The following is a 27,243-nucleotide window of genomic DNA, read 5'->3' as shown; positions in this document are numbered from 1 at the left end:
CATCTCTGTGTACCTTAAATACTTTAAGAACATACAGGGAAGTTTGACCTTTGGGTTTCATGTGAAGGCAGCTTTACATAGCACTGGTACAACAGGCCCTTCATTGTAGCATAAACTAGATAAATAATGCAATTATAGCTGTTATAGGAAAAATAGGAAAGCACCTTCTAGGCTTCTTCTGGCATAATGGGATTAAAATGCAATACCAATTTGAAACATTTTGAAAGAAATCTTTATTTTGGTACTGAAGGTGTGATTTGTTTACCACATTATAGATTATAGCTGTGTAATAATACAACATTTTAAATATTGAGTTCCACATCATTGCATTTGGTTTTAACGTGGTGCCAAATGACTGGCAAGGATAAATCAACTGAAAGAAATAGTACATTTGGGAAAACCAGTGCAGTTTAGTCTACATAAGTAATAGAACTACACAGAGAACATTAAAATAAACAGGTTTAATAACAGGTCTGTCATCTCTGGTATTGTATATTATACCCCAAAACCGTAACAATCTTAATTTTTAGAAACATTTTTTCCATCTGGAAACAATATCCTATTTAAAGAACATTTTGATGTATTGTGGAGACATATTACAAATAATTTTCTGAAGAGTATTACAAGGAATTGAAAATGTTAGTCTCCAATACCACCTTGTGGCCTTCCCTGCCAGTAAGGAATACTAAACAGAAACTACTTTTGTTCTAAAAAGGGAAGCCTGTAAAGCTCTCTTCCCAGACATGGTTCACTTCTTCCTGCCACCTCTCTCCTTCAGGGCCAGGTGGATGACTGAGCCATTGTTCATGTTGTAATAAGCCAGAGAGTTGGAGTCTTTGATAAAAATACCCTGAAACCAAGAGCAAGATAAGATTGTATAAGGTTTACAGTTCATTACAGTGTGCCTACACAGCTATCCAATGCATCCCTCAGCATTTACTTTTAACACCAGGCCTCATTAAGACAATTACATTAATAATTGTATACCTCTGACTATCAAGAACCTTATGTATATACCAATTAGTCATTATTATGCACAGCAGTAACTATATGGATGGTACTGCAGTCATCATGTTCCATAGGAAATGTATACAGTGCAATCAATGCTTACCTCATACTGCAACTTCTGCTTACCAGCTGGCATGCCAGTGGCTTCATGGATTTTAACCTTTATTACAGATACCTACAAACAGACAGAAGAAAAACTGGTTAAGATTCATCGATCCTTGGCCTTCATATCTACCTTATGTGACAAAGGCATAGAAGTATGAGAGTTAATAGACAAATCTGAATACAAAGAGACATTAAGTGGTGATTGACTTGTTCAAAAATAACTTTAAACATAAGACAAATGTCTAGGATAAGTTTCATAGCAGTATATAATGAATTGATATAATGCATTATTGAGAGTCACTGTAGAAACTAGGGTCTTTTAAAAGTTTTGAATAAATACAAAGACATTTAGACTGAATGCCCAGACATTTCCAATCACTGCATTTGATTCAAGTGGGTGGGTATACGAGAGGGGTCCCTTGGTCTGTACCTGGTCAGTGAGAGGCAGAGTGAAGTTGAGGACCTGGCCATTGAGCTTCCATTCAGTCTTATCCTGCATGTTGGGTACTTGGACCTTCACTGCGACCGGGCCCTGAGGATCAGAGAAGAAAATTGAGCCAACAAACCAATTTAATGAAAAGGTACATATCGATTATCACTTCAAATTTAAAATCAGATTTCAACTTTGAATGCCAAACAGGGAGGAAAACATGGTTAGCCAAAGGGGGCAGCATAACATCTAATTTTGGGTCTTAAATTATACAGATCAAAAAATACTTTTACTTTATTCTATTTGTCTCTGTTGGTGTATCTGCTTAGATTGGTACTTTCTATACACACAAAACAACTTCTGAAAAACATGATCCTAACATCCTGCCAGAATGCACAAAGAGGAAGTATATCAGTGCTCTACAAAGCCTGCGAACCTCCTGGTGCCAAACTGATAAGCCATGTCCTTCTCTCCCATTCAGAAAAGGCATTCAGACGCTACTTATATGTGGCACAGAACATATCAGAATATGTAACAATACATCAAGTTTTATACTATATTAAACTGGTTGGTTAAGTGGACAAATTGACCATTTGTTCCTTGTGCTACTGTGAAGGTCAGTGTATGCTAATTGCGAGAGTACCTTGTTCCTGCGCAGGAATTCCTCCTCTGGGATCAGGTTGTCTTCTGACTTCATCTTCTTGCTGGCAGGCTCATCATCATGTGGAGGGGGTGGGTGAGAGGGGGGCATGGGTGAGGGCGCAGAGCTCGGGGGCTGAGGAACAGGAGGGGCTGGAACAAAAGCTGAGGTCGGGGGGGCATTGGGACAGGTTTTAATTTAACAAGCATTTAGGGGCAGCCTACAAACGATTCACCTTTTTACATAACTGTTTTTAGATACATCACTACAAATACTATTCTGATGCATGTTCAATTGTAATGTGGAATACCAAATAAGTGTAGACTATAATCACAATGAAAATGTTTCAGGGAATCATCCTTTTTTTGTAAAACAAGTCCACTGATGAAGAAAATAAAAAGGGAAAATAAAAACATAGCATTACTGAGCAAACAAATTCAAGTACAAATAGCACTCATTTACAAAACTATTAGTTAAGCTAAACAAAAAAAGATGATGGGATATTCAAAAGACATATGTTCCAGTACAGCAATAAAGATACAGCAAGATTAAGTCAATTAAAATTTTAAGTAAATTAAAAGTGAAATGGGGATTCTGTTAAGTATTCCTCTAAGCAGCCTTTACCTGCAGGAACCACCATGGGGGGTGGTCGGGGTGCCATGATGTGAGGCCCAGAGGGAGGCATGGGCACCACATTGATGCGGGGTGCATGAAGCATGGGGGGCATGGGAGTGAGCACCTGCCCAGGAGCCAGTCGCACCACAGGGGTCATCGGGGGTCGCGGGATCACTGGCACAGCTGACACCAGTGTCGTTCGCACTGGGGGAGGCATCTGAACAGAGCGAGGAAAACAGTCTTAAGAAACGGTCACAAGTGAAGCAGGAGACCTGTAAAATAGTGCCGGACTAGAACTGTCACACTATAGAACTTTCTGGGTTGCACAAATGTGATGCCTTCAAATAATTTGGTGTTACTGCTATACTTCTCAACTATAGAATGATCACTTTCCATGTACAGTGTGAGAATAGGCTCTGTTTTTTGTTTTGTTTTTTGTTTTTAAAAGAACATTACTGGGATATTGAGTCAGAGGATATCAGGATGCATGTCAAAGCAGCTGCCTTGCATCTTAGGTAGCCTACCACAATCTGTATGCCATATGCCAATAATGATTAAAAAAAAAACGTTTTACACTTTCAGAGATCCAAGATTACAATTTGTTTATAATGCTTTTTCGTTGAACATTTTAGGCTGTGGTTTTGTGAACAAAATTGTATTTCTGCGGATTTGCCTTTCTAAACTCACTTTTAGGCAGCAGCTTTAATAAATCAAAAGAACAGAAGGTGAGGTCAAAGAAGCTTAGCAACGACTACTGCATTATAATATAACCCATTGCTAACAATAGAAGGACTTTGTCAGTATTAAGATCTAGAAAGTTGAGAGTTCAGACTAATTTTCACATTAAAAGTCTGCTGCAAAATCAATGTTGTGATTATGCACTTCACTGCTTTAAACTATAAGCCACAAAACAAAACTATATATACAATTGGTTTAAAAACAAAAGAAAAGAGACAGCAGACTTTGTGGCTATGTTGACCTGCACTTCACTACACTCTTTTGGTGTGCTGATCACATTTAATTTGATACGAATGGTTTAACAGTTTGGATTTATGTTTGCATGTGATTTAAACAAAATGTACCCCAACACTGACTTTCAACACCAAAACCAAAAGGCACCCTTGCTCTGCAAATCCCAATGCAAAAAGAGGTTCAAACTCACCCTAGTATTGTGCCCTGAGTGATGACTCACCGAGGGGGGGCGGGGAATGGACGTGATTGGTGGGGCGGGGTTGGACATGTTGGGGGCTGATGAGGGGATGGCAGGCTGGGGCATCTCACTGGGCTTGCTAGGCCCAATCTTCTCTTTTGTGTCATCCTCCGGGACCAGGCCCTTGGCTTTGTGGATGGCTTCGATCTGCTCCTGGAGCGTGATGTTGGCCTGGGCAGCCTGCTGGGTGCGAGCCATGCTTCCCGAGTGACCATCCCATGTCACCTGCCACCAACACCAGAAAGAAAATCCATGAGACACCACGACCACTGCCACAACTGTTGGACCCCTTAACCCAAGTGTGTGGTTACATTTGATGACTAGTTCATAATTATTATTATTATTATTTTTTTTTTTTGTCATTTAGCTGATGCTGTACCCATTTATACAGCTGGGTATTTTACTGGAGCAATCTAAGTGAAGTACCTTGCTCAAGGGTACAACAGCACTGCTTCACCCTGGATTTGAACCCACAACCTTCCAATCATGAGTCCAGAGCCCACAGTGCTCTCTCTAACTCTAATTAACCTTGAACATCACAAGAAAACCTTACAAAGGAACAGATTGGAAGCACTCACCTGTTCTACAATCGTCTCAAATGGAGCAACTGTAACTGCAGTAGGCCATGAAAATGCTTTAGCCCAGGTGTGTCACACTCAAGGCCCACAGGTCGAATACGCCCCCCCGCAATGGTTTTAATCTGGCCCCCGTAAAGGTGGTGTATCATTAAGTAATTGGGCCTGCGACAGTTTGTGAATGAGAAAACTACAACTACCAGTTTCCCACCAGCCACTGCGAATGTCATTGACACGATGTAGGGTTTTAACTGCCAATCATAGGCTTTGTTACTTTACACATTCCTGTTCTTCATTTGCAATAAACTCCACTAAATATGTCCAAGAAAAGAAAAATCGACAAAGGTAGAGTTTCAGAAAAGGTAGGAGTGGGAATATCTGTTTGTGGAACAGAGTTCAAAACCTGTATGACTCGTTTGTAAGGAGAGTTTAGCTGTGATAAAAGAATGCAATATATGGCGGCACTACGAGACTAAACCCAAAGTATGGGTATTTGGAGAGAGCAGAGGCTGCATAAAGTGACCATGGTATATCGTGGTATTGTTCAAATGTGATGGAAATGTTCAAAAAGTACTGATAAACACACTGAAATCATTTCACCAAGTTGTACATTTAAAACCAACAAACAACAAATAAAATTAGCAGCACTATGCACATTTTTTGAGCATAAACATTAAAATAATAACATTAGCATTAAAGATGGCACCATGTGGCCATGAGAGGTAAAAGTATCCCTAGTGCAGGTTTTAATGAACACAACCTTAAGTAAGCAAGTCAAATGTAATATGTATATGGTTAGATGAATTTGAGTAAATCATAGTTTTTTGCAAGAACAAAACTAGAGTCTCGAACAAGTGGCATTTGTGGAATTAATCTGGTATTCATTCAGCACGAAGCAAAACGCTGTATGCCCAATTTGATTGACAGATCAACACCGCACAAGTTAAATGTTGCCAAAGCACAATGCCGCACTTGATAATATTGCTTTGCAACAAAGCCATTATAGGAATTCAGATTTAGAATTTTGTAATTTTTAAAACACAAAATGCATTTAATCTCTCTCTCTCACTCACACACACACACACACACATATATGACATAAATATGGAGTTATTTCTCATTATGCACTAAGCAAGGAATGTGTAACCAACATGGGACATACGGTCTTCAGTTTTATAACACTTAATGAGTTGAGAGAATCTGCCAGACTCAGAGTCAGTGAATCATTGAATGAGTTTTGATGGGCAGGTCCACTGCGATGCGATCATCTGTCAGTTCTGCTTTCAGTTCGTTGCAATTATTGACCCGTATGGACTGAACACGATTTACATTTTGTAAACATGAACACTCCCAGATCGGATGCCCACACACAACACAACACCTGCGTTTTAATCAGACAATGTCCAACATTTACATATGGCTGTCTGTGTCTGGAGCTCATAAGGACAGGAAAGGTTATATGATATTCAAATACTGAAGATCCATCAGCAATACCTGTACGAGATGTACGACTGATAAAGCGCACTAACTGTGTATATGAAGGACCTTGAAACACACATATTAACGGTGTTACAGTAATAGTACAGTAATATAGAGAGAAACCACAACACTAAGATTATTGTACTCGTATAAAACACCAGAACCAGTGACTGTACTGAGTCTCTCCGAGTCTGTCCAATCAGCGCGCTCAAGCTGTTGGCCAATGACGCGGACCCATAAAGGCTAGAACCCGCCCCTAGCGGAAACAGGGCGTGGCTTTGGTAAAAAATGTCACTGCCGTCCGCCATGTTTTCACACAAAACAAAACCTGCGCTGCATGCTGCGCCTGCATTAGACTGGTGCTAACTTTGGTTGATGCGGGTCAGTATTTAGCGTGTGTTTTTCAAACCACAGAAATCAAACAGTTTGAATGATAATTAAACGTAGAACACGTGCTGGACAGGGGCTGTACAGGACATCGACACAGACGTACCAGAACAATGTCAGGGCAGTACTACATTCACTCTTCAGGAAATGTTTAGTTTTGTATTCAGCCTATTTATTTACACTGGCGCATTCCATTCATAACAAAGCAAATTTGAATTTACTAAAACCAAGACTTTCCCTTGTTTCACTCCCTGCTCACCTTTTCCTCTGGTTTCTGGATCTCCTCTTCCCCGATCTTTTTTCCGATAGCAGTTTCCTCCACACCGAAGATATCGGTACGGCGCTCTGCTAACTGCTTCAGGCTGCTCTCGATGTCCAGGCCGGGGGCGTACACCTCATCCTCGATCTGCCGCTCGCGAATACTGCGGTCCCTCTGTTCCAGCCAGCGTGGGTCCAGCAGCCCGATGCGCATATGCTCCTGCATCTTGCTGGCAGGGATCTTCTCTCCAGTGATGGGGGAGATGAGGTACTCGTCCGAAGCTGGAGCTGGGGGCTGGGGCTTGGAAGCTGGAAAACAAACAAGTAATCAGAGCCCCTCTTACCATACGACACAGCACTTTCATCTCTGCAAGTCACAAAATCACACAAAGAAAGAAATCATGTACAAAGCTTAAAAAAAAAGATTGGGAATAAATTTAAAATATTTTAGCTATTTTGTTTCTGCACATATTATACTGGAGGAATAACTTATCCCAAGTCAATGAAGATATCAATTGATCACTAGCTGAAGCACAAACTCACATGACCACACATAGTAGGGATAGACAGAACTACTATAGCATATGGCGGGATGTCACTAAAGAAATCCAATCCAACGAGAAAACCCCTTAGACCAAAAACAAACATCTAGGCCAATGTGTAATTAAACTTCATTTAAATGTGTGTGTATCTATAGATCTATATATCTATATCTATATACAGCTCTGAAAAAAATTAAGAGACCACTTAATGCTGATTTCTGAACTTGGTCTTTTTTCCAGAGCTGTATATATATTACACACACACACAAACACACACACGTTCTTACCTTTGGGGTCGTAGTCCTTGCGGATGATGACCTGGTCGGGGGTGGGGGGCAGTGGTGGGGGCATGGGATTGTCTGGTGGTGGTGGGGCTTTCATATCGTCGTCATCATCTGAACCCTGTGAAGAAACAATATAAACTGCCTGACAAGCTCTTTCAGAATGCGCTAAAAGTGAAAAGGTGGCCAGTTAAGATTTTTTTTTTTTTTTTTATATATATATATATATATATATATATATATATATATATATATATATATATATATATATATATATATATATATATAGAATCAATAAATGTTTACATTTTTTGGGGTCATTAAAATGTACAGACACTTTGTAAAGTTATTTAGCAAGGCTTGTGAAAAAAAACTCAAAAGAAAATGAATTTGTAAATGTCAACTTGCAAAATATTTGTCTTTAAAATCACCTTTAAAACCTTATGATGCATTTCTTAGCAGACGCCCTTGTCCAAGGCGACTTACAAAATATAAGAGCAATACAAAGTGCAACAATACAGTAAACAGACGACTGCAAGACTACCAGAAACAACCAAAATAATGCAGAGTAGAGGATGTATGTATGTGAAAACACAGAAATGTTTATGACCATCTCAAAAGACAAGCAAAAAAAAAAAAAAAAAAGCTGAAAAGATAAGAGTTATGTGTATTTGTAATTGCATCAGTGTGCGTGTGTGTGTGTGTGGTTACCTCGTCCATGTCCTGCAGCTGTGTGTCCTGGTCTGGCTGGGCTGGAGGACCATCATTTCTATCCTCCGTGTCACCCTCCTCATCCTCAGACTCCACCTCCATCTCCACTTCCTCACTCTCCCCAAACTTCTCGTAGCGTTCCTGGATCAAGATCCGCGCCCCCAGCTCCTCTGGCGTGGTAGGAGGGGGGAAGTGACCTGAATAACGGAGGCAGGATGAATGAACACATTCTAGATCTAGTGACATAGCTCTAGGAGATGCAGGCAGATAATGGCTGTATTTGACATCACATACTACCCTACTACATAAGTGCATACTGCATGCTACATACTGATTTTCTGACTAGTACCTAGTACAGTATGCAAGAGAGCTTCCCTAATCGGTAGATTTGTCCGCCATTTTTTGGAACATCGGACAAACATGAAGCATGATGGGATGCAGACCCACAAACGACAAAATTAAAAAGGTTTTGATGGATTTGTATAACTCTGGGTGAGTAAGCAACCAGGGTACAATGCCAAAATACCAAAGTATCCCTTTTATGAATTATATTTATATAAGCTGTGACTTGTAAACACGACTAGTGGATCGCCGAGCAAGCAGGTGCTTTTTTTTTTTTCCTCCATTCACCTATTTAAAATGAAGGGCGGCTCATGAACTTGGGGGTATAACGGTAGGTGAAACACTGAAGTCGTATAAGAAATTAATTAAAAATCATAATTATCAAGTCTGAAGTGAAAATCACCTTGCACAGCAAAAACACTAAGATCACTTCCCAGATAAGAAAATAATTTCCTTAGTTCCCCAACCCCCCATGAATCAGAACAAGGGGCATTAACCAAATATGTGTGCTTTCGTCCCTTACCTTGCTCATTTGGCTGGAAGTCCACAGTTTCCACCACCACAAAATCATGCCAGTCGATCTGTGCGTAGGCCACTCGCTCCTTCTCCCGCTCCTCTTCCTCCTTCTTTCTTTCACGCTCCTGGAACTTGGCCCACTCAACTCGATACCTCACCTGCAGGAGATGGAGGCAGTAGGGGGGGTGGTATCAGCACTGCTTGAATGCAACTGTAAATTCTCAAATGGTATTGTCCAAACATGTCTTGGTAAGCTCAAACAAAGGTATAATGTCTATCTTTGCAGGATTTCAGCCATACAAATAATGTATTACATGAATTGATCTAATTTCTTAATTAACCCAGTGTTTAATTAAGTAATTACATAATTGTAGGATCAAAAAATAAAATAAAGACTGGACTGCAATTGCCAAATTTACTTAACTCTAGGTTAGGGGAAGACCATCTTATGAAACATAAGAAAACTGTGTTTGTTACATAATGGTTAGCCCACACAGATAGCAGTAATACTGAAAAATATTTACATGCATTTAAAAAAATCCATTCCCAAGTGCACAGATCTATCAACCACTCAGATGTCCAAACTCATATCCAAAGGGATACAGACCAATCCATCCGTTACTAATGAAATAGTCAATGTGCCATCACATAGCAAAACTCACCTGATCGAGCACCTCCTTGGGATTCTCAGCCTCTCTTTTCAACTTCTGTAGCAGTCCTTTGGGAGGGATGAGGATCTGAAACAACAGCCGTCCTTGGAATAAAGACAGCAGTGACACGGATCCTGCTTTCACCAGCCCCACCATATTTGAAATCATACAACATACAGCTGAGACTACAGCTTTAAGTTGTGCTCCCCATCACTGAAATCCAAATGCCATTAGGAATGTAAAAAATACATTTTAAAACCTAAACAGATGCCCTACCTTGGTGTACTGCTCCACCAGTTTGGTGAAGTAATTGAAGAGGCTGTGCTGGGGCCGCAGAAAGTCAAACTGGTAGTTTCGCTGCTCCTTCTGCATCAGCTGGGTGAGGAACTGTCGTCCATTGCGGGCCACGAACTGGGCTGTGAGCTTAACCACATCAAGGTCAAAGGCCGAGATAGAGGGGGGGTCTGCGATGAACTCAAACTCTGGGGGAGGCTCCTTGGGCACCACAGTCTCATTGATGACCTGGGCTTGAACCTGTGGAAACCCATGCAGGAAGAATGAAGCAGTGCTGGGGTCTTCCGTTTTCTTACAATTGTTATGTGATGTTTTCAACTTTATGTAAATGAAGAATCTAAGCTCCAAATACTACAACTAAATCAACATTATTTGATTAGCCGGTTAAGCCAAATATTTGTACCATAGGTTATTCTTTTTTTTTTTTCCATTATGGTACAAGACATCTTGTGATCTCAAACTGTATATATTATTTTAGGCTTAAAGTCAATGCAGAGGAGTCCTGGACTGAAACTCACCTTCTGTGGGAGCTGCTGCTGGTTGTTCTGCAATGCCTGCTGCTGCATGACTTTGGGCACAGCTGCTGAGGGCTCCTGGGCCTTACCCTCCTTGAACTCATTGACCTTGTGTCGGTAGTAGGCATGGTAGGGGTCATTGGGGTTCAGAAAGTTGAATTTGGGATTGTTGATTTCATTCTGACGGATCCTTGCCTCAAATTCCGGTCCATTTCTAAAATCATGAAGACCATGTTATTCCTTTACTTTTGCTTTCTTGGAGGAATTCTCTAAATTAACTAATTAAGAGTTAATTCTTAACTTTTAAATTACTTAAATTTTCTTAATTACTTAAAGTCATCTCTCTCATTCCAATAAATGCATAGATGTGGACTGCAAGTTTATTAAAAAGATATAAATGAGTCTTATTTATCACCCACTAACATTATTTCATACTTTAATGCAAGACAATCAGCATGGTGTCCACGTTTATACAGGAAGGTATGACCTGGCTAAAAATGCAAAATGCAATGTCTAGCTTTTGGTAAAAATAATTAAAAAAACAAAAAACATACATGTTTTAAGTAACCATTCCTGGTAATATTAGTTATGTGTTAAATTTGGTTCATAATAATAATAAATACATAGAATAAAACAAAATTATCTCACCTGGCCACGAAGCTGGCAGTCTTATCAACAATATTCCGGACCTCCGGTGGCGGGTAGATAATTCCCACAATAGTTTTGCTAGCCGGAGATTCCTCTTTGACTTCTTCAGGCTATTATACAACAAATCAATACAAATAAGTTGCTTGTTTTTTAAAACATTAGTATAATGCATAATACATGTTAATGTTTATTCTCTTGACCTAGCTTTGAATAATGCTATAAAATGACAGATTTACGTGCTCCACAAATATGATTCACAAACTAAAAAAATAAAATAAAATGCATTAGTCAATCTAACAGAAACTGAACTTGAGTTATATAGTGGAAAGGTTCAATATAACAAAGCGATTTCACGAAACAACATACTGATGACAAACTGATAGGCTATTCGAAGTTGTACTTTTATTAGTGTGATGGGTCGCGGTTAGTTTCGTGCGTCTACCTGGCCATTTCGACCCATAAACATTCTCTTGAATTATATATTTAAAAAAAAACCTTTACAATCACTGACTGTGTATTGTTTCCAGTCTACAAACCCGATGTACCTTATTGTTGGTCTCCGGCTGGACAATCTGTACAGGCCCGGCCGGCATGGTTGCAGAGATTGGAACCCAAAGACTCTTCTAACTCGACTCTCCGACTGGCAAATCTTGACTTTGCCTTTCCCTTTAGGATCCCGATTTCCTATTTATTTAACGGTCTATCTGGGAAATATAATTATCAGAAACTATTTTCACATACAGCCAGACTTGTTTACACTTTTCCAAATACGTGCCCGCTGCGAACTTGCAGTCTGAAAACACAACCGGAAGCAATACCTTTCCCTTCCGGAGTACGACTATCGCACGTTAAAGATTGTGAGGAAATATTTGTTATTATTATTTAAAATGTATTAGATAATAATATATTTTGGATCATAACCGATATGCATTCATAAGATCGATTATTATTCGCTTAAATTAGACTATATATTGACCATGTAAGTAGATGCTGAGTTGTATTTTTTTTAAGCGAATGGAGTTTGAGTTAATACATATTTTGTATAATATTTTTTTAATAAAACATTAGTGATTTTAGAATTAGTGACATAATTTCTGTATTAAAATAATATTTAGTATTTAAAAACGTTTTTAAATAAACGACAAAAGTGAACAGTGTACATTTGAGTGATGTCATGATCTTGAGACAATCTGCGACCGAGCTCTTGCAAAGAGTGGTCGCGTTCATGCGGCGCAGATTTCCGCAGATTTGCGCTGCTCCACCAATGGGATCGGTGGAATTCTGCAGATCTGTACAGAATTGCGGAAATCTGCGCCACAAGAATGCGACCAGTCGTCTCCATGGAAACAAGAGACCAACAACTAGGAACTAGCTTGGAAGCTTGATGGTAATAAGAAGTTACGTTGGACGTATTTGTGAGACGATCAGGAAAGTTTAATTTATATGTAATATAACGAAAATAAAAATATACTAAATAAAAAAGTCTTGTCAATTGTTACTTTACATGGAGTGAACAATAAGTAAATGTCATATGTCATCTTCATTAAATACCGCCAACGACTGGAATATACTCTGGAACAACCAGCATACTGCGGTTATATGACTAACTAAATCTTCGTTAGTTATAATACTTTAACCCTTTTTATATAATAATAATAATAATAATAATAATGATAATAATAATAATAATAATAATAATAATAATAATAATAATAATAATAATAAGTGCTAAATTACAGCAGTGCTTAACAGCTCAGGAGAATAAAATGCTATTATATGTGCTTGTGAACAAGATTTGTAATATGACTTGATCATTATTTGTATAAAGATGTGTAATCTTATAATTCACTGGTTGAATGGGAAACTGTTGTTTAAACAGGGAAGATGAGCCATCTTCTGGGACAGCAGGACTGCGTGGACAGCCTGCGGAGGGATCTGACTGACCTCCAGGGTACCATCCTGGAAGTGTTCTCCCGCACCGGCCCAGTGCGTTCCCCCTCTTGGAAGTTCCCTGACAAGCTGTCCTGTAATCTGGACCTAGTGACCATCTTGGAGCAATATGACTTTGTAGAGGGAGAAGAAGAGTTCAACCAGCACTCTCATATTGTGCTCCTTGAGCTGGTAGTTGACAGGTAAGCTCCTAGACACCTGTGCAAAGTGTGTGTGTTGTTTGTGTGTGTTGTTTTATAATACAATGAACACAATGATAATTCAGCATCAGTGGTTTATTTGTCACAACAATGATAATCATATTGTGAAGTTCAGAGATTTAATCTGAGTGAGTGGCACGGTTTTGTGGAATACAATATGAATAAAGATACTTCCTGTCTACAGTAACAGGACTTTTACCTTTTGAGTGCTAAAATGGATGGAAACCCATAAGACTTAGCCTGCAGTCCTTAAACTCAAATACATTATCCGTTTACAGGTTTGCAAAGCAGAAAGATGTCACAATAGCAGGGTAGTAGTATGTAGTAAGACAGAAGTCTTGAGGATGCTCATCTGTTGTCTTCATCTCTCTCTGGCTGGTACTGATTTTCATGAGGGAGTCAGACTGGATAAATAGTTAGTGAAGAACAGCCTGATTGTGAGGAATATTTTTATGGGAGTTTTCAGGCACAACAGAAATATGGGTGTTGACTCATATTACTGGCAAAAAACTGGTATTCATCATAATATACCTCAATGTATTTTTAGTCTTTTTTTTGTGGCACATTACTTTGATTATGGCTATAGTGCCTGAATGTTTCTGCCTCCAGATGTAATCCAATTGTTCTGTTGCAGAATCCTGCAAATTAGCATATAAGGAACAGAAGAATGTTTACAAACAAGAGGAATCCATTTGTTCGATCATGCTGCTTTGGGTGTTAGTAATAATCCAAGAATCACATAGTCTAATAATCCCAAACAGTCAATATGGCTCTGGTTTTTTTTCCAGACCACTATAAATCTGTGTGTGAAGAACTCAATCCTTATGCTCTGTTCTGAATGTCTCTACTTCCACTTGTGACATTGCTGATCTTTGTTGATATCAGGTCATCTGGATTTACATAGTCAATTGCATGGTTTTGAAAAGCTGAATCAAGTCCTCATGTAATGTTCTCTGTTCCAGGTTAAAAAGATTCAGTTCTGTTCATCCATCCGATATACGTTCAAGGGACTATTTTCTAAATGGTCAATGAGTTTTGAAGCTCTTAAATAGCCTGATATTGTCTGCATATTGTTCCTTCTGTTTATGATGTTGTATGTGCTGGCAGGCTGCTGTTGCTGCTGCAGAGTTTCAATAGCTACACAGAGGTGCTGAAGGCCGGACAATGGAGTGGCTCGCACTCTGGGACTGCGGGCCCATCCATGTCCATTGGACTGGTGGTCAAACGCTGCTGGAATAACCTGCTTAAGCTTGGCACCCTTCATAAACTCACATTGCAAGAGGTCAGTAGCAACTTAGAATAGCCTAGAATAATAATATATTAAATACAATATCTGTGAATATTATACATTTATACACTTTTATATACATATTATCTTTTTTTAATTTATAACATTTATAATAAGATGGGATAATGAAAATCTTACACTGCAAGAGGACAACAACATGGAAAGAGAGCCTTCTTTATATGGGGGAAGTGGAGGAGGTGTTGTGTTTTTTAATTATTTTGCTCTCTAATGTATTGCTATTGGACCAATTAGGCAGATTAGTGCCCACTTTATCGTGTTTCACCAAAATATAATGACAGTCGCACACTATTTTTTCATGCACTTTTATAACGAGCACAATCATGCCTTATTTGTGCATGATATGTCATGAATGCATGCTCATAGCATGATTTAAACTTGTATGTGAATACCCCCATATATATGGAGCTCGGGACTGGACATGAGAGAAAAAAAAATGTATATCTTGTGGGAATGATTTTGTATCTTCTGCACATGATTTAGTTGTCTCACAGGAACATTCAATATCTAGATTTTGTCTGTCTTCCTTATACATTCCTTATCCCTTGGATAGTTCCACATTTCATTGTGTTACAACATGAAATCAGAATGGATTTAATGATTTTTTGCCACTGATCAACACAGACAATAATTGAATGCATCAGTAATCACCCCCTTTGCTGTGACACACCTGATTGAGCTGTGGTGAAACCAATTGTCTTTAGAAGTCACGTAATTAGTTGAATGTTGTCCACCTCTGTGCAAATAAGGTGCGTCTCTATCGCACCGGGATTCCAGGAAAGTAGCTGGTGAGGATCCACTTGCGGATGGGGAGAGAAATAGGTTCCGATAAGGGTTTGAGCAAAGGCGTTGCCGAAGCCACAGGCAGGAAGGTCAGGCAATTGTACAAACAGGATAAACCAGGAGTCTCAAAAAGCAAAGTCGGGAAATCAGGCACAAAGGTCAAAACACTTGGAATCAGTCAGAAAACAATAGAAGACTTTGGTAAAGATGCAAGGAGGGAAACAGTACTTCATGGTTAATGTAGGAAAGAAAGGAATATTTCTAATGAGACTAATGAGAAGGGTTAATTGGTTGTAGGTGGAGACAATGTATCAATTTAGACAGCAATGCAGGCTTGCATTGAAGAGAAGCAGAGATCTGGGAAATAGAGCAGGCAAGGGAAGGAGACACCTGGTGGCGGAATTTGGGGAGGCTTAGGCTGTTGGTGTTACAGTCACATGATTTTCAGGTTAAATACACCTGTCTCTGGGAGATCTCACAGTTGGTGTTTCCTAACAAAAACTACATAATGAAGATGAATGAACATTCAATGCAAATCCAGAATAAGATTCTTCAAAAGCACCAAACAGGGGTAGGATATAATAACATTTCCAAGGCATTGAATATCCCCCGGAGTACAGTACAGTTGTTTATTAAGAAATGTAGAGAATATGGAACAACTCTGAATCTAGAATCTAGCCTTGATCAGGCCATCCTCAAAAACTGAGTATCTGGGTGAGAAGGGCAATAGACGTGAAGGCCACCAAGAGGGCTATGGCAACTTTAAAGGAGTTACAGTCTTCCACGGCTGAGCTGGGAGACACTGTGCATACTGCAACAATAGCCCGGGTGCTTCACGAAAGTGGCGTTTATGGGAGAGTGAAACCATTGCTGAAAAACACTCGCATCAAATCTCGACTAGAGTTTGCCAGAATGCATATGGGAGACTCTGAGACCAAGTGGAGGATGATTCTATGGTCTGATCAGACCAAAATAGAGCTGTTCCTACAGTGAAGCATGGTGGTGGCAACATCAGGCTATGGGGATGCTTCTTTGCGTCAGGGCCTGGAAACCTTGTAAAGATAGATGCAGTACAGAGAAATCCTAGACGAAAACCTGCTGAAGTCTGGAAGAGATCTGGGACTGGGGAAAAGATTAATCTTCCAGCAGGACAATGACCACAAACATACAACCAAAGCCACACTGGAGTGGCTTAAAATCAACAAGGTAAATGTCCAGGAGTGGCTCAGTCAAAGCCCGGACCTCAATCCAATTGTGAATATTTGTTAAGAGTTAAGATTGCTGTTCACCCCATCCAACTTGATGGATCTTGAGCAATTTTGCAAGGAAGAATGGGCAAAAATTGCTGTGTCCAGGTGTGCAAAGCAGGTAGAGACTTATCCACATAGACTCATGGCTGTAATTGCTGCCAAAGGTGCCTCTACCAAATATTGACTGAAGGGGATGATTACTTATTACTTACTTATTTTCTGTTTTTTATTTGTAAATAATTTAGAACAATTTGCAGATTATATTTTTCACTTTGATATTATGGACATTTTCTGTGTTGATCGGTCGGTAAATCAGTCCCATGAGATATTTTTCTCTTTCAATACGTTCTTAATAATAACGTTTTTACTGAACTTGCTACAACTCTGCCAGTTCTAGTTGATCTCGACTGTGAGTTTCCCAGCTATATCCTTCTGCTATGCAGTATGACAGGCAGGTCAAAAGTGCTGTTGAACAAAACAAACTGCATCTAACATGTTCGCACTGTAATAATTGGCGCCATTATGGCACTTCATTGTATATGGCATTCGCTGTTATTGTCTGTGCTGTAATGGGATGTGCGATGATGTCGTCACGGTCTTTGTTTCGGTATAATGTTGTGATACTGTCTTCTGCATTACAATTTTTCTCTAATTTACATAGGCTTATTGAATCCTGTAATTTAATTATATTCTTGATTGGACCATTTGTGAACTGCTTATAACAAATTGTACAGTGTTAGAATTGAGCAATAACCTTGTGCCAAATGGCTTAGTTTACTTATCTTGTTTTAATGAGCAAGTATCTAGAATTTATGTAATTGGGCCCATGCAGAACTAAAATGCATTATATGAGATTAGAATTTTTATTTTTATATAATTGTATTTAAATAATTAACTGATAACCTATGAATAGTTGTTTAGACAGCTGTATGGAAGCACCGTTACTTAAATTAGTACAATACAGACTGAATTATTCTATTTGCTCCATTTCCTGGCAACCATGGACCTATAACAGGTGGTTTCTGAAAGGCTAATTGCAGAGAATGGTTTGGAGAAATATAATTAAGGGACTCCAGAGTGGCTAACAGTTGACAGTGACCAAGTTTGGGCCAATATACAATGGGCCAAGCCTTGCTGAGGCTGGCTGGGCTCGAATCATCCAGAGTTTTCTCTGGTTCTCCCACAACAGTATCCCCCATTGCCTGCAATTTTATCAGTTACAGCTTCATCAGTCCTTCCTGCGTTGCTATAGTTCTGCTTTTTTGTCAACTCAGCACAGTTTGAAAAGCAATGGGTGGCTTAGCAGAAGACTTTATAAAGGATTATTATATTCCTCCAGCATTAACAACAGGAGTTGTACTCAAATCCAAAATAAATAAATTACAATTACAAATGTTATATAGACACAGAAATAAATATATTTTTAAATATACTGATAAATCAAAAACACAAATAATTAGAAAAATAGCTCAACTAAGGGATTGAGATGCCTCATTAATCATAAACAAGAGGAAAGAAGGTTCTCCTGCAATTGAGGATTCTGAAAGCTTGCTGTATGTGTTGATTCAGGGGAAACATCAAGGAGCATCTACACTTAAGCCAGCTGATGAGTTGGTGATTTCCAGGGACGAGAGAAGTGGATCAGCGGCTTCCATAAAGAGTGCCAAAAGCAGTGATGTTAGTTGGCCCCTGAGTTCTCCGCAGAACTCTTCCCAGCTTTCCTCAGGTCATTCCTTGCTCACCATCGCCAGAGACATCCGCACCATGGGCTGCCAGACCCTGGAATCATCCCTGGTGCCCTGTGATGCCTGTGTCTGCTCGCAGGCCAGCCTCAGGGAGGTGAGCGATACCCTCATTGCTGTGTGCCAAAACCAGAACCTTCCCTCTTCACTGTCCCGCTTCAGGGAGGTGATGGATGGCACCCTGGCAGAGGGACATCTGTCAGCCTCAGACCTGACATACTGGGCAACAGAGCAGAGCAAAGACCTAGCAAGGCTCAACAAACACTTGGCCGAGCTGCTGGGTACAGTGCAGCCCCTGAAGGAGAGCCTGGCTGCTTCTGAGGCCCAGCAGGGTGATCTGAGGGGGCAGCTGAAGAGGGCAGAAGACATCCTAATGCATGAGAGAGGGGAGCACCAGAAGAGGCTGCGGGAACTGGAGCTTAGTTTGGAGGAAGCAAAGGCCAAATACATAGAAGCTGTAAGCAAACTGCAGGGAGAGCAGGAGATGCTGAGGAAAGGTGAGGATGAACAGAAAAGTATAAGAAAGATGACAAACAAGAGGGAGCATTTCAGTGTGTCTTGCCTGTTTTGTTGTGTATGAATTAGTCCTTGTGGTTGACTTGATCAATCCCCTTTAATATTTTTACACCTGAATCAAAACTCCACCTAATAACCTCTCAGTCAATTGATCAAACGATTGATCAAACAAATAATTATTTTGATATTTTCCCCCTATTATACCAATTTTTAATAAATGCCCAGGATGTAGAGCACATTCCCCACCCCCCATCCAAGGCTATATGAGCCCATTGGGAGTTCTCTTACACTACTGTACTTTAAAGGAGAAATAAATGTCTCATTTTTCTGTTAACAAGTTTTGGTGGGAAATTTCTCCTGCCTTTTCTTCCTATTCTGTCATCTGCTATGCTTCCTTACAGCTCCAGTTAAAAAAATATTCTCAAAAGCTGTCCTGAGAAATACACTGGGGAGAATACAATTAGCTTTACATAAGCCTGTGCAACCCTGATACGCCTCAGCATGGCATCTGTTTATGGAGAACTCTGGGTATACATGAAACATGGAATTGTCTCCTGTGTTCTAGGGACCTTGTCTTTGCAGGAGCGGAACTCCAAACTGAAGGAAGAACTGAGTATGCAGCAGGCCAGCTTACAAAAACTTGGTAACAGCAATGCCTTCCTTGATTTCTAATTTTTTGAAGGGGAAGGTTTTTTTTGGGGGGGGTTTAATAGTGAAACAAATCCTAAAAGAGAGTTTGGAAAAGGCTACAGGGATATCACAATATTGAGCAATTACCACAACAGCAAAACAAGCATGTGAAGGGGTTCTAAGTAGTAAAAGATATCTTGTGGACGGAATGCAGTGGATAGGTAAAAATGTACTGAATTGACAAAATCACTTACAAGCTTTTCTCTATTCAGTACACTAGTGGTTTTAGAGATTCTGTGTGTAACAGAGTTTGGTGGACACAGAGTGTTCGGTTTTACACAGGGCATCTCTGTAACACTCCAAGGCATAACACTTCCAGAGATGGTATGGGAACTCCATGGAAGAATCAACAGGGCAGTTCAATTAGGTGAGGCACAGCTGTGATGAGAGCATGGATTGCTGTCTGAATCAGCACCACAGCTGCGTCTAAATACCTGGTGCAAAGCAACTGAATGAGACGCAGTTGCCAACAATGATGAGAAAAGCAGCCACCAGCCTCCACCAATAGCTGTGCCTTAACAGAGTTGACCTGTCACGCTCTGATTAATTGCTTTTAAGCTTTTCTACCTTCTTATGTACCTCAGAAATGTATAAGAAACTGCAGGTTAAACATAGAATTTTAGAATTTTATATCCTTTCCTTATATCCTTTCAATTTGGAATGAGCAAATGCCAAACAACTCGGCTCAACACTGTGACTCCGATAATGACATATGATGGTTAGAGGTAGCAAACACTTGTCCTCCTAGTCCACTGCACAGACATCAGAGCTATAACAAAAGGAGGGGCACTTATGGTCACACTACAGAATTCACAGGTACCTGAAAAGTAGGAGTCGCTGTTGCAAATAAGCCAATAAAACTCTGGCCATATCAAACCTACCTACCTTGGCTAACTGCACACTATCCTTCAGATAATCCCAGTCACATTTGCAGTAATGCAGTTCAGATTCAAATCAGTTCTATTAGAGATATACAGATAACATTTTGCCACTAGACTACCTGAGCCTCTCAGCAGCCCAGGCGAGTTTCATTTCCTGCTTGCCTATGGGTGATCTAAGGATGTAATGTAGGAACATAAGCATGTAGTGAGCATTGTTTCCCTGCTTCACAGAGCAGGAGAGAGTGGAGCTTGTGAAGGAGATGAGGACCAGGCTGGCTGATGGCAAGACGGAGATGGAGTGCAGACTGCAGGAAGTGGACACACAGCTCTCCAGCACCAAACTCCAGATGGACAAGGAAAGGGCCAAATACCAGTGCATATGTCGACAGCAAGAGGTAACTCATCCTGCAGTCAAGTACGGCTCTCGGACTCAATTTACGGAGGGCTTAGTATCTTCTGGTTTTCATCCTATATGTAGCTGAAACAAACTGTAGTTGTACAGGATGTTCTAGACCCCTGCTCTAAAGCCTCATCAGTGACCACTTAAACTTGAAATATTTTAAAAATATGTAGGTAGAAGTTCTCATTGACTGAGTATTTTTCAGAAATGGCTCAAACAACCCCTATTCAGGCCAGTGAACTATTTTTATTGTTAAATGGCAAAATTGAATTCATGTTGCACATCTTATGAAGCCAACCCAAAACCATGTGGCTCTTATGCTTCCATTAAAAACCTCTGCCCAAAACACAAAAGGTGTCCCATAGCCTGGAGCTAGCCGATCTATAGTATTACCAACTTTAGCTTGGAGAGGTTGGCATTTAATTGCCTGAGTGTCACCAGGGCAGGGTAGATAGGAATTGTCTGGCTAATTCGTACACCAGTGGATTCTGGAGCGAATGTTCAGATTGTTAACAGTTGCTCTTACTGTAGTAATAGCTGATGTGAAAGCATTCTGTGCTTGCAGTGTGAAAAATAGCAGATGGCTAGGAAAACATACTTGGTCTCATCCTTTCTAAAGAAGCACACAGTGATAATGGTGGGCTAAGTGGCCCATTACAAAATGGGTGAAAAGTTAAATACAAAAACTGAACATTCCAAATGAAGAAAAATACAAAAAAAAATGGAATTGCCCTCTGATTATCAACGCCATCCCCTGCTCAGAGGTGCTAATGAGATTTTGAGGGAGCTCAGTGTGTTGTGTCTCTGTATCTGCACAGTCTATGCAGGCTAAACAGAAGGCTCTGCTCCAGCGAGTTGACGTCCTGGACCAAGAGTGTGAGGAGCTCCAATGCCACCTGGCGGAGAGCAAGGAGGGTCGGTCAGAGGTGGAGGAGAAGCTGGCACACAGCACTGAGGAGAAGGCCCAGCTCCAAACCCAGCTCACACAACAGCAGGTCAGTAGTGCCTCTCACTGCATCAGAGCTGTGGTTTCCAGTACTGTCCATTACCTGTTCCTGATTTAGCCACAACAATAAACTCCAGGTCAACCTCAGTTTGGAAACAGTGCCGAACGTGAGAGGATGTAACCAGAGAGACACTCTGGAGTCCCTATATGTGCCTTCCTTTGATTGAATACTGTTGCAGTTGAAAACATGTGCACCCTTACTTTAAAACAGTGGTATTTGGCAGATAATTTACTTTAATAAATATTGTGCATTCAAATATTCTTATTTATCAGTATATTTTCTGAGTTTGTCTAACAATGCTCCAGCCTAGAGAAAACTGAAATGATAGACATCAATGGAGGGACACTCAACAGTTTACATCCCTCCTTTCAGTGCCCTCCAATGGAACCTTTGCCGTTTTCTCTAGCCTGAATAGGTGCCCAACAAACTCTGAGACAGGATTATTGATAAATAAGTCAAGTTTTATTTATCAATCAACAATATTTATTTCACAATGAATCACTGAGTAACGTTTCCATTGAGAGGTGTGACAATGCTCAACTGTTTGTCAGAGGACTGCTTTCAGGTGTAAAATATAATCTCATAGCAGTGGGCCAAAAAGTTGAACTGGTGCCAGTAAGTCATTCCCAGCATTCAACACTTGCCAGGTCTCAGCAGGGTGTTGTTGTCCCCAGGCACTGACTGAGGAGCTGCAGCAAGAGAAACAGGGTCTGCAGTGCAGTGTGGTTGAGCTGCAGGGGGCCATCTCAAGGCTGCAGCAACAGGCCCAGGAGCAGGCCAAGAGAGAGAGGCTGCTGGTGGCCTTCCCAGAACTCTCTCCTCCCAGCCAGTGTGCACCCCAAAGTAAGGCCAACCCATAGATTAAGAATAACTCGATTGGACACGCCTATACAAGTTCTATGAGTGGCAGTATGCAAGCCGGTAGCCATATTGCTTAGTGATGGAAGTATAGTACCTATAACGCAACAGATGGAAGCGGCGATATAAAAGAGTAGTTTATTGTTGTTTAAACTTTTATTTAAATTAAAAAAAAATGTATTCAGTAAACTATTAACATTTGTCAGGATCTGAACCACGAAAAGCACAATGACAGATGCAGAAACAGCTGTTTCAACATATGGAAATGTAACAATTGTACAATTGTGGCTCTTAACCAACTAGGCTGGCACCTCTGACCCTCTGTAAGTGTGTTGATGGTGTTTTCCTGGTCTCTGCATCTCTCCAGGCACAGGAGACATAGTGTCAGACATGGAACACCAGCTGCAGGCAAACTCAGTAAGAATCGGCATCCTGGAGGAGGAGAACAGTCGCTTGAGGAACAGCCTGAGCAAACTGAGGGCCAGCAATCACAGTAGAGAGATGGTGAGTACTCTGAAACACACAACTCTGACTACAACTGACATGCTTTCACTTTGATTAGCACAACTTAGAATGCAACTCAAGAACCAGAAACAAAGATGGGCTTCCCAATTGCATCCACCGGTAAAAAAAAAAAAGCCTCCTCCCCTCATAGTGCAAGTTTATCCAGACGGCATTGGTTCCATTCTTGGCTATGTCATACCTGACTGTCCCCGGCATTCCCAAAGGGGCAGCTCGCACATCACCAGGTGGACTTGAAATGGGCTGTGCTTTTCTCCACTTTGCAGCACAATGGCAGTGTACAGTGTAGTGATGGGCAGTTCGATTCTATTTAGTGACTCGATTAATTTGATTCAGTTCAGTTTAGTGAATTGATTTATTTCATTCGTTTCGTTCATTTAATTCACTGATTCAGTGACTCGAACCAATGCAAACCCAATCAGGACTGGTTAGATAGACTTGAACTGGAAAGAACGAGTCGTTCACAAACTGCACACCACAAAAGCTAGGAAAAGTCTATATTTGTTAAATGTCTTACGCATATATGTATCTCTATTATTATAATTATAATTATTATTATTAATAATTATAATAATAATAATAATAATAATAATAATAATAATAATAATAATAATTTGGTCATTTTGTTGATTTAACTCGAGATGACTTGCAAGTATTAATAATAATTTGTGCAAAATGTTTTATGTGTATAAAACATTACAAAAACAGACCTCATAGTGATTTATTGTATTTTTTTGTATTTGTTTGGCAGACGTACCAATAAATACGAACTGTAATACACACACACGTACATTATGTACAGTATAATATTGCATAAACGTCTAATCTAATTTTCTAACAGCGTAATCCGTGGCACTCTATACTCGGTCTGGATGATGTAACTGACGCCATTTTGGCTAATACAGAGTTATTTCTTATGCACTAAGCAAGAGGGAATTTGGAAACAACTTGGTCTTCAGTTTCATAGCACTCAACAACTCGTCAGAACGAACGAATCCGCCAGACTCAAAACCCGTATCCACCGGCCACGTTCATCTGCACCTCAGCGTGGCCGTGCCGTGCCAGGAGGTTTCCGCTAGGGTTCAGCTGCACCTCCGCCTGTGCCCGGACTAGTTTCAGGAGGCACAGTTTCGTACATCGTATCGGCCCAAACTGGTCCGGTGCACGTACTGTTAGTGAGTCATTGAACCAGATTCGATAGGCGGGTCACCCCGCCGATTCAATGCGGACACTGATCCGATTCCCATCGTTCACCAAAATTATTTGTTCAAAAAGAACGAATCGTTCGCGAAATGCACATCACTAATACAGTGGCTCTCATAAGTATTCACCCTCCTTGGACGTTTTCACATTTCAATGTGTTACAACATGAAATCAGAATGGATTTAATCAGGAGTTTTTCCCACTGTTCAACACAGAAAATGTCAACAATGTCAAAGTGAAAAACATAATCCGCAAATTGTTCTAAATTAATTACAAATACAAAACAGAAAATAACTGAATGAATAAGTAATCAGCCCCTATGCTGTGACACATCTGATTGAGCTGTGGTGAAACCAATTTTCTTTAGAAGTCACATAATTAGTTGAATGGAGTCCACCTCTGTGCAATGAAGGTGTGTCACATGATATCAGGATAAATACACCCATCTCTGGGAAGTCCCACAGTTGGTTAGTACAGTTCCTAACAAAAACTAAAGACAAAGGAACATTCAATGCAAATCCGAAATAAGGTTCTTCAATAGCACCAATCAAGGGTAGGATATAAGAACATTTCCAAGGCATTGAATATCCCCCAGAGCACAGTGAAATCCATTATTATGAAATTGAGAGAAATTAGCCCAGACCTCAATCCAATTGAGAAGATGTGGAAAGAGTTGAAAATTACTGTTCACCAAAGGTCCCCGTCCAACTTGATGGAGCTTGAGCAATTTTTCAATGAAGAATGGGATTTGTATTTTATGCATTGAATGTTCCTTGGTCTTCATGATAGGAATTGTAATAACCAACTGTGGGACCTCCCAGAGAAAGGTCCAAGTCCAAGGGGGGGAATACTTTTGAGAGCCACTGTATATGGCTAATTAGATGGCCGTGAGCCTGCTGTGTTATTAGTCAGAGCTGTGTCAGTATGACCTGCAATACTATATTACCAACATCAAATATGGATGGCCTGAAATGTTCCCCATGTTATTATGAGGAACATAGCAGTGAACTGACCCTTATGCAATAATACCATTAGAACTACTCTAAAGGCAGTTTAAAATCCTAGGAGGAAAAGCAAGAGGAAAAATCATGGATATCCATAAAACAAAGAGCATGTAATAGTTATGTGCTGTGTGCTATCAGTACATAATGTCTGACTGACCTCTCTGCTACAGGTTACCTCTCCACAACCTCTCTGGTCTGCTTCAAAGCTCAGCCTTAATGAAGACAGCCCTGGCCACCCAGAGCACCTCCACACCACCTGCATAGGGTAAGGATCACAAAATAAATAGGCTTTATCCTCTGAAACAGGGATAAAAAAAAAAAAAGAAAACACACCTTCAAATGTCTAAAGTTTCATCTCTCTCTTCAGTTGGATTTTGATTTTGGGCTTTCAAAGTAATACATTGTATACCACATTAAGGGATTATTTTTCATATTTTTTTTCATATACTCTTCAGACCAGGAGTAATGTTCTAGATAATGAAAATGCCATGAGATCTAACCAAGTAAACAGATTGAAAGGAACGAATAATAAATTGAAACTTCTGCAATCGTGTGCTAAATTGACAACATGAAATGAAATCCTTTTTTTTTGTTATATAAATTTATTCAGTTAAGTGGTTATCTTATAAATTAAATTGGGAAAAGGGGGGAAAAAACTCTTTGTATTTGTAAGTGGAACTTTTCACGCAAATGAGCCTAGCTGATAGGGATTATTAATATGTCAGATGCATTGTAGGCAGGTCATAGAGACCAATGTAGAAGAAAGAAAAATGAAATACTTGCCTAGTTACTGACAACACTTGGTTTTACCACCACAGTGACAGCAATTCACCCAGCAGTAAGGGACAGGAGTTGGGAATCAGGAGGAAAGCCGGGCCATCCTCTCCGGGGCCCTGGAATCACAGATCTCCTGCAGTTGTGTCCCCCTCATCCTCTTCTTCAACACCAGCATACAGGCTGGCACCTGCGCTGTCCCTTCCTGCAGATGCCTCCCCCATCACCACCTACTCCTGGATCAAGCTGGCCTCCAACAGCCGCTCCACTGCGGCCCGGCCCAAAAGGAAGTAACCCTAGAAACTACTCTGAAAGGTCTGGCATCTGACAGCCTCACCTGCTCCTGAGCTGTCCATTTACTTGGATTGCCTGGTCAGAAATAAGATTATGGGATAATGATAACGTGAGCCGAAGCACTAATAAAGAAAATGTTTTTGACACTTCAGAGCAGGTGTCCCAGCCTTTGCCTTCTGTTTTTGTATTTATTATCTCAGCCCTTTATTGCTTAATTTAATCAATTATTGATTGATCAAAGTTACCATTGGTTCCAGGTACTTTGTGACTGAGTGACCTATATAAAACATGCAGGATTTTGGCTCTCCAGAAAAAAGTTGGACACAACTGCTTCAAAGCATTGGTCCTTGTAATGCACTGTGTTACTGCTTTTACTACCAGAGAAAAAGATCAATGGGACCTGTTTATTTCAAAGAAGGTCAGATCTTGTGGATTTGACAAGATGAGAAGTGCAACCAAAAACAAAATGAATGGAATCAGTAGCTGTATTAGATCCAGTGTGTCTTATAGTGAGAATCTCAGGTTATTTTGTAATTTTCATGAAGTACTTTTTAACTGATTCTAAGCAAAACTGATTCTACATGCAAAATAATTTTCTGGGGAAATATTTAGGATCAGACCACAGTATAAATCATCTCAAATATATATACAATTGTA

General features: G+C 40.2%; 2 protein-coding genes across 5 annotated transcripts; one reads left to right on the top strand and one right to left on the bottom strand.

The window, feature by feature from the left end:
- Positions 1-215: 215 nt before the first annotated feature.
- Positions 216-12,040, bottom strand: sf3a1 (splicing factor 3a, subunit 1). 2 transcript variants are annotated; one of them, XM_066688786.1, is made up of 15 exons: positions 11,752-12,040; positions 11,207-11,316; positions 10,562-10,772; positions 10,026-10,283; positions 9,762-9,836; positions 9,107-9,257; positions 8,242-8,438; positions 7,537-7,651; positions 6,709-7,016; positions 3,961-4,233; positions 2,808-3,015; positions 2,187-2,347; positions 1,544-1,645; positions 1,112-1,183; positions 216-850 (listed from the first exon to the last, which is right to left on the bottom strand). In XM_066688786.1, the coding sequence occupies exons 1-15, from the start codon at positions 11,797-11,799 to the stop codon at positions 749-751; spliced, it is 2,391 nt and encodes a 796-aa protein (XP_066544883.1). In that variant the 5' UTR covers positions 11,800-12,040; the 3' UTR covers positions 216-748. The 2 variants fall into 2 exon arrangements, with proteins under 2 accessions (XP_066544883.1, XP_066544884.1); XM_066688787.1 differs by having other exon boundaries at positions 3,991-4,233.
- On the top strand, positions 12,032-27,243 carry ccdc157 (coiled-coil domain containing 157). 3 transcript variants are annotated; one of them, XM_066688790.1, is made up of 11 exons: positions 12,032-12,063; positions 13,086-13,338; positions 14,464-14,638; positions 18,265-18,934; positions 19,519-19,596; positions 20,756-20,919; positions 21,743-21,919; positions 22,606-22,774; positions 23,157-23,293; positions 25,689-25,783; positions 26,337-27,243. In XM_066688790.1, the coding sequence occupies exons 2-11, from the start codon at positions 13,091-13,093 to the stop codon at positions 26,584-26,586; spliced, it is 2,163 nt and encodes a 720-aa protein (XP_066544887.1). In that variant the 5' UTR covers positions 12,032-12,063; positions 13,086-13,090; the 3' UTR covers positions 26,587-27,243. The 3 variants fall into 3 exon arrangements, with proteins under 3 accessions (XP_066544887.1, XP_066544886.1, XP_066544885.1); XM_066688789.1 differs by lacking the exon at positions 12,032-12,063 and adding an exon at positions 12,123-12,185; XM_066688788.1 differs by lacking the exon at positions 12,032-12,063 and adding an exon at positions 12,406-12,593.

Source organism: Amia ocellicauda, chromosome 17 (assembly GCF_036373705.1).
Source record: "Amia ocellicauda isolate fAmiCal2 chromosome 17, fAmiCal2.hap1, whole genome shotgun sequence".
In the NCBI taxonomy this organism is placed as follows: domain Eukaryota; kingdom Metazoa; phylum Chordata; class Actinopteri; order Amiiformes; family Amiidae; genus Amia; species Amia ocellicauda.
Note: the sequence above shows the minus strand (reverse complement) of the source record. Positions and strands in the feature narration are given on the sequence as shown.